This window comes from Pelmatolapia mariae, linkage group LG10_11, assembly GCF_036321145.2.
Source record: "Pelmatolapia mariae isolate MD_Pm_ZW linkage group LG10_11, Pm_UMD_F_2, whole genome shotgun sequence".
In the NCBI taxonomy this organism is placed as follows: Eukaryota; Metazoa; Chordata; class Actinopteri; order Cichliformes; family Cichlidae; genus Pelmatolapia; species Pelmatolapia mariae.
This window is the reverse complement of record NC_086236.1, coordinates 32,853,546-32,861,857: the sequence shown is the minus strand read 5'-3', so window position 1 is coordinate 32,861,857 and position 8,312 is coordinate 32,853,546. Positions and strand designations below refer to the sequence as shown.

Here is an 8,312-nt window from a genome sequence, read left to right as displayed (position 1 = left end):
AAGCAGTAAAAGGCACTTACTTGTACCATGAGGCAATAATGATGCTCTTAGATTTGAATGTTTTATTGTTTATGAAAAACATTGAATACACTCTGTCTCTCTCGTACAGTACAGTGTAAAAGTCCTCATTTTCTCATTGCACTCAAAATTTGGTCATTATGAAATATGTATAAATTTAATTACACTATAAAAGACAAAAACTGAGTTTCTACAATCCTCTCAAGCTTGAATGTTAGTGTTTATAGTTCAACACAGCTTACTCTCCCAAGTTGCAGGCTTAAAAGCTTAGACAGTCCAGCGTAAAGTAGTAGGAACATCTGTGCCACATATGGATTAGAAGTAACCAACTTGTTAACCAAGTTAACAGTAATCATTCACAGCAAGGTGTTTCAGGGTTTTCACTGTCCTGTTTGCTGGGGATTCTGTTACCAAGTAGTAGATAGTAGACACAGCTTTGAGTGATCACTGTAGTGGACTTGCTCTATGAAAGAGTACAGTTAGAGGTGCCAGGGGTCAGGGGCCAAGCCACTGAACTCCTAAACATACAAAAAGCTATTTTATTCCATGTATATAATAAGTGAATTATGTGTATGATCTTAAACTCAGGATGTAGTGCATTCTTTGACATCACACAACACCATAAAATGTGAGAATGTCTCACAATATTAGGTATTTTTACCATGAACAATCAGTAGATTGAAGAAAATAATTATCAGATGACCTGAAAGAGAATATGATGCTACTTTTATTTATTCACACAACAGAATTTTTTAAAAGCACCATCTGTACACTGCAGAAATGATATGATCATGAAAATGGCAGCTTCCATGGCCTAGGAGAGTCATTACTGAGAATTACGAGTGGCTAAGGAGAGCACCCAGGGAGCATGCAATCATAGATGTATATTTGTATTGGCACTTTGCTGCTGCCTCATTAGTTTATGTTAGAAATAAAAAGTGGCAATAAAAGTTAACATGGTCAGTGCCACTAATATGAAATAGAGAAGAATTATTTCTTCATATCATATGCCAGGACTTTAGACATATCTACATATATATATATATATGGACTTTCAATGTGGTCCATACTCATCATTGAAACTCTTTGAAGTACATCCATGTAAAATCCTGGAACAACCTGACAAGATAACATGATTCTCACACACAATGTAGCCTGACAGTGGCTATCGATTCTCAATTGCAACTCAGCCTTCTTACATAGCATGCCCATATCGAATGTCCATTAACACTGTATGTGTGGATTTAGCTGGCACACGTGTCCCATGAATAGAAAACAGCCTAAAATAAAGAGGGACTGGAAAAGACACGAAGAAGAGGGCGCCGGACGGGGGTCGTCACGGCATCTTTGTTGGTTTGTTGCCTCCCTTTGTCACAGTGATGGAGCAGGAGGACAGGCCCCGGATGGTGTATGGGCATCATTAATGGGAGTCACACTGAGGCTGTCAGTGGGGTGTCCAGGAGCCACATGTGACCGTGCTGCTATGATCGCATGTGTGTATCCATGATGATATGCAGACTATGCTTTAAGAGCTATAGCATGCTTGAGCATGAAGGCATGTGATTACATTTTGTTCATCCACATAGACACAGGATAGAAACAGGATATATAGTGGTTGGCCAACAAAGCTAAAAGAAACTGCATTATAGAGGGGCTAAAGTCACGCTATTATGAAGCAGATGCTGCTTTTTTTCAACAAAAAAACCTCAAAAAAATATCTGCATCTTTACCTAATCAATAGTCAATGTAAGCATTGCTTTGATCTGTTATTTTATAGTATATTGTAAACTGATAGTTAAAGTTTGCAATCTTGTGATTTAGACAGTTTAAAATGAAACTAAATTAACTGGTAAACATTATTATAATATCATTGTTTGTTCACAGTAAAAAGTGTTAAATAAAGTTTAATTAGCAATTCAGCATTTATTAAAGATGGCTGCTATAAAGTGTTATTGTTATGTTTGCTATGCATGTTTGAAAATTAGTTAATTGCTGAGTAAGTTTGTTTCTTTGACTTTTTAAAAATTAAATGAATTAAAGTGATTTTCTGCTGCTTAGTTTAAAACAAACACTGATGCTATAGGATAGGATGCTGTAGCCAACTTACACTTTACTGCTGAGAAAGTCATTTTAGAGACAGAGCCACTCTGGTATTTGTTGATGTGGACAAAGGAAAAAGTCTGCATGCAATGTGCTTTGAAAATGTGGAACAGCAGGAAACAAACACTGCCAGCAGGAGTTTAGTTGGTCCCAGGTTTGTTTGTCCAACACATACCGTATGTGTTCATTTATGCATATGTGATGACCTTTTTGGACGTATGGTTAAGATGGTGACGATGCGTCTTTTCACCTCCTTTTCTCCACCGCCCTGATTCACAGCCTCCTGGGATGATTATTAATCTAATAATTAAACATTTATTGCCAACAGCACCTGCTCTCTCTCGTTCCTCTGAAACCCTCAAGACCCCACCGCAGAGAGAGAGCGCGAGAGAGGAGGAGAGCTGGAGAGGGAGGGAGGGACACAGGAGGAGCCAGAGGGAGGGGTTGGAGAGAGGAGAGCAATTCGAAAGGGTCATCATCACATTGCTGGATTCTTTTACACCAGCGAGAAGCTGTTGTTTTGTATGGCGGCAGACAGCATGTGAAGTTATTTGATCCCAGAACAAAAGAAACAAGGAGGAAGGAACAATCCGATGCTGGGAGGGATTCACAGCGAGGGGCCCCTGACTCAGTCTGACATCTACAAGCAATTAATCTCCTAATCTTCTGACTTCTTTTCACTCACTTTTATTTTTTAATCAAGATTTCTCTGCTTTTTTTCTTCAAAATGTTTGGAAATGTCTGAATAAACTTGAGATGAAAAGAGCATCTCTTTAGCTCTTCTTAACCCGCGTTAAGGAAAAGCGTATTCAGCGGCAGGCAGAGTCACACTTTTAAAATTAAGAGAGTGAGAGAGACAGTGAGAAGTACAGAGAGGGGGAGTGCAGGTCCCTCTGTGCACCACGATGCTGCGCTACCTGATCAAGACCTTGTTGCAGATGAATCTGTTCACAGACACCATCCGAAACCCTTCCAATGGAACTGATGTCTACTTCAACGGCTCCCTGCAATCCTTCAACGGCTCCCTGCCATCCTTCAACAGCTCGCTGTTCGAGTGGGGAAACTTCACCGGCTTCAACGGTAAGTGCATCTTCCCCTCTTTAACCCCCCATCTTCAACCTCTTCAAAACACACATGGCATTCTTGAACAAGACACCTGGGTCTCTTTTGCAACGGGGATCTGAAACTGAAAAGGAAAATGTGACCTCGTGTGAGGTCACTGGAGATAAACGGATGTGATGTCAGGATTCATATCATTCATATAAGAATGGACACAGGAGTGTCCAGGAGTATATGACGATCAGCAAACATAAAGTGTTGTTACTAGACTATAGTAGAAGGTGTTGATCTTTAAGCGTAAACTTTATGATCTAAACTTTCTAATCACATGTCCATCCTTCAGTTACCACTGAACCAATACTGCATCCCCACTTGCCTCATGCGTTCTTCTTACAGGGAAATTAAAAAGGGGAGTTGGGGGTCAGCAAACTGGCATCACATAGTTGTCAGGGTGTTTTTGTGGGCTATGAGTGAAATGTGACAGAGACACAGTATTACCCAATAACACCGCCTATTTTGCAGAACCGTGAGTGGCAGCCTGCTCACTCTGCTAAATGAAGCTGTCTGCTGTCAGGCACGATGTACCCAAACTGTCAGATCTCTTTAACTTTTGCCATCAAGCTCCTCTTTACCCCGTGATGAAGCTCAGTGTTAACAGCTGTGTTGGCTTTGTTTTGTTCTTTTTGCTCTGGGTGGAATTTATTAATGTCTGCTTTTTTATGGTTCTGGAAGGAGTTTTGTTGTTAACATGTGTGTCTACACGTTACATATATATATATATATATATATATATATATATATACATATATGTATATGTAGAGTGAGAGAGAGAGAGTGTTAGTGCATGTGTACAGGGGTAGAGTTATGTCCAGAGATTGGCATGATGTCTGATTTAATGAGCACCATAGCTTTGTCTCCATGTAATTGTATACCAATGAAAGCTACATTCAATCACGCGCGCGCGCGCACACACACACACACACACACACACACACACACACACACACACACACACACACACACACACACACACACACAAACATCATTGTCAGATGCATCGATCACATTCAGCATATGTTATTTACCTAAAAAGAAATGTGATCTTTCTTTTATCGCTCAGTCTCGAGTTGGTAAAACATCCAGCTGCTTCTCAGCAGGAAAGCAAACTTACACACTCCTTGTGATGCCTTGCGTGGGTGTATACTGTCACAGAGGGGAGTGATGCTTCCCTTTGATGAGTGGACATGGGTGTGAAAGGTGCATTTGCTTCTGAGCCCCCCATTCTCTCCTTCCTCCTGTCCCCATAGCCAGCTTCAAACAGCCTCAATAATGCCGAGTTTATAGCTTCTTTTTCATTGCCATCACACTTCTATTTCTCTCTCTCTTGCCATCTGTAAACTCTAATGGAGTGTAGATTGAGTGTTTGTGGGGTTCACTCCTAAAATCTATAGAGAAAGTAAGCAGGAGAGGCAGCAATGAATCTATTGAGGCTGGAGCAGAGAAACAGTCTGATAGGCTGATAGACAGACATGCCTGCTGTGTATCTCAGCCTCATATTCTTGGGAATCTTTCTCTGTAGCTCACAGAAATTGAATACCCCCTTTCAGTCTTTAAGTGATATAGATATATTCAGGCAGCCACTTGAGGACGTGTGGGGTTAGATGTAATAGTTTGACTAATCAATAATCAATGAGGGAAGGTATAAAAGCTTTTTTCTTTTGTGAACATGTCACAGAGATGTGGATTGACTATATGAAAGGAAAGAAAACGATAACCTCTGATATCTAAATTACATCCTGCAAAAGTAATCATCGTCCAGATTTGCACTGCAACGCCGCAAAGACACATACATATTTAAAAACCATAATAGAGACATATTTTCCTGGCCACCATGTGCTGATTCATCACTGGGGAGGGGACGGGTGGTCAAACTGTGGGTATCCAGGCGAGAAGCTCAATAGCAAGTCAGTGGGCGGACAGCTCGTGTGGGTCAACCTGGAGCTCAGAGGGAGGCTCAATGGGAAAATCAATGCAGCCCGATAACCAATTTGGGAAATAATGGACATTTCAGTCAAACACAGCACTATAGTGGACTGCTGGTACATTTATCAGTTCATTCACTCTCTGCCTCTCACTCTGTCTCTGTTTCTTTCTTTATCACACCTCTTCTGTTGACTGTTTCTTTTACTCCTTTAACTGACAGTCACTAATTGGGGTTCATTCATTTGCAATTGATTGTTGGAAGCTTGTTTGTTATTGTGTTTGTGTTTACAACTTTGCTTCCTTATATTGTTGTTCAATTTGGTTTCAGAATTTATTCAAAAGATGTTGTTTGGATGTTTTTAGTCATTTAATAAAGAACAAAAAAGTGACATTTATTTTTGTCATAAATGATGAACTTTAAATAATTCTTCCCTGAATCGAAGGATTAAAACAATTCTTCTCTGCTGCTGCACTCTGCCTCCAGTGCCAGACTATGGAGATACATTCATAATCCATAGGAGACTTCTGAACCTCCACTTGGTTCAATAGGTGAGACAGGTGCTCTTTAGGGAACAGATGCTTGAATCAGAGCTGAGATATTCAGCTTGTGAATCAATATGAAGAGTGTTCAGGAGCTGTGATGCATGAGTACCGTGAACAAAATCACTTTAATTTTTCAAAGATGTAAAAGCATAATGTAATCAAGCCTTTAAAAAGAATCTTTGAATGAAAAATTTATAAGATGTTCTCTTTTAAGATTGTCACTGAACGGCCACATTTAAAATCAATGTACTTGTGATATATATTTTATGTAGTTATTGAATTTTATAGACATAAAGACCTCTGAATTTGGGCTCCTGTGGGTGGAGATACCTAATGGTCCAGTTGTATGTGTGTGCTCTAATGGAACCATTTAACCATTTTATGGAGGTCAGCTTAGTCCCTCTTTGCTTTTTTCACTTCAACTCTGGAATAAACGTGTGTGTGTGTGTGTGTGTGTGTGTGTGTGTGTGTGTGTTCAGTGCAGTACAGTTACTTCTAAATACGTATATTTTGCATATTTCAATATGCAAAATCATATTTCAATATGCAAAATCCCCTAAAAAAAGTACTCTCCAACAAACAACGTCCAAAACTACTTTTATTTGTGCAGAAGCAGGGTCGCCTGCAGAATCTTTATCAAGGCAAATCAGTATTTAATACAATCACTTCTGTTCATTTTACACACTATTTGCAACACTCTGAAATCAAAAACAGCCTATTGAAGCTCTAGAAATGTGGTGCCCACCGGGAGGAACATTAAACTTGCTCCTGCTGTGCTGGATGTTAAGTATGATGGCTGTTTGCTGTTAATGGGGCTGTCAATCTAGTAGAGAGTACATGTGTGCAGAGGGCTTTGGAGCTATAACACAAAATGGATATTGAAAAAATGCTTTACCTTCTACATCCTGCATTCCTCATTTAATGGTTAGATAGTATAGATGTATTATTAATAAATGACTAGGGAGCATTTGGGAAGCCAAACATCTTTATTCATAGTATGCACAAAGCTCTGGGAACCACTAGTTGTTTCACCTCAGCTACTGTCACTGTCTCTGCCTCTTTCTCTGTCTCACATCTCATAGACTTGAGACTTGGATGGTCCAATACACTGAGATGCATGCTAATTTAAAGGTACTGAAAATGCAGACACAGATACCTTTTCACCTCTAGAACCCTTACTTACTGTCAAAGCTGGTTCCAGCTCCAGCACGACGTCTGGATCATTAGATGTGACCTTTCTCTTTGAGCTTGTGCTGATGCTGGCAGTGCGACTGCAGCTGGGACTTTGTAGCAGGTTAGAAAGAGAATGCCTGATGACCAGTGAGAGCTCAGTAGTGGCTGGCCAGGCACACTATGGTGGAGGGTGGGAGGTGCAGATATTTAGGCACCACATACTGATGGCATCAATCCAAAGCAAGCTCACTATCACAATAAACCTGGCAATGCACTGTCAGATAGACCAGCTTTTCTTTTAACTCACTCATTATTAAAAAAAAAACAATAGGATTCAATACTGTGTCTCTAAAAAGAATGAGGTACTTCAACAGAGCACACAATCCTTTTAAAAAGGATCTGTTTGTATCACACCTTGTCAAAATGAAGACAGCTACAGCGCACAACTGTAGTAAAAGCTATCAGCATGACATGGTCCACAATACTCAAAAAAATCATCAGGTAACTTAAAGTGTTTCTCTTGTCATATAGAGATGCTTTAGTTGGGATGGTGAATGCAGGAGTGTGACAAACATCTAAACAAAATGTTATTTTAAGTACAATTAAGCCTAAATCAGATGATGATTTCTGCAACTGTGAAGCTGGCATAATGGTTTTTAAAAGCAGCAATTAATGTCTGAAAACATGAAAAGGCTAACAGCATCCACATAGCCAAACTGGCACATGTACACAACTTATAGGAACGGTGATATCAAGGAGTAATTAATGACTACAGAAAGTTAGGTTTCAAGTGGAGGCTATGAAATATATGATATAATCAGAGGACCAACATACTTATACAAGACTAGAGTCTCTGGTAGTTTCTTTGTAGAAATCTGCACAACCTCATTAGGCAAAATAAAACAGTGAAACTGGAGGATGGTGCAGATGAAGACGCGTGCAAAATTGAAGGTGGATGATGTTAATTTCAGTAAAAACAACACCGTCATCATCATCACTTGAACATTCTGCTCTGGCCATCTATCCCTTTATCTTGCTCACTCCCACGAGCTGCTCTGCCTCACTTCAATTTGCGTCAGCTCACCTTGATTTATCGGCATGTCTGTTGCATAAACAGTATTACACATTGTGTGAATACATAACTAAAGGGAAATAAAAAAACGCCAGCGATTGCCTTTTGAATATATCTGTGTGTGTTTGTTTAGCTACTCAAGGATCTAAGTCACTGCATATTCATCTCCTGTTCCTCTCCATCCATTCTGTGCTCCTTCACCTTATCCCTTCATCCATCCCTCCCATATTCCCCATTAAGAAACCTCCTCAGCTTCCTCCCGCAGAGGAGGATCAACAACAGCTCGGTAGTCCGGCCAGGTAGCCCATTACTGCCAGATCATCTTCACGTATTTTCAGCTGCTGTCAGCTTGAGCCTCCTCATC

At 40.1% G+C, this 8,312-nt stretch overlaps 1 protein-coding gene across 3 annotated transcripts in view; it reads left to right on the top strand.

The window, feature by feature from the left end:
* Positions 1 to 2,648: 2,648 nt before the first annotated feature.
* Positions 2,649 to 8,312, top strand: part of robo3 (roundabout, axon guidance receptor, homolog 3 (Drosophila)) — a 158,805-nt gene continuing 153,141 nt past the window's right edge. For all 3 annotated transcript variants that reach the window (XM_063485606.1, XM_063485607.1, XM_063485605.1), the window contains exon 1: positions 2,649 to 3,198. In XM_063485606.1, the coding sequence (XP_063341676.1) occupies positions 3,024 to 3,198 (175 nt within the window). In that variant the 5' untranslated portion in view covers positions 2,649 to 3,023. The remainder of the gene's footprint in view (positions 3,199 to 8,312) is intronic.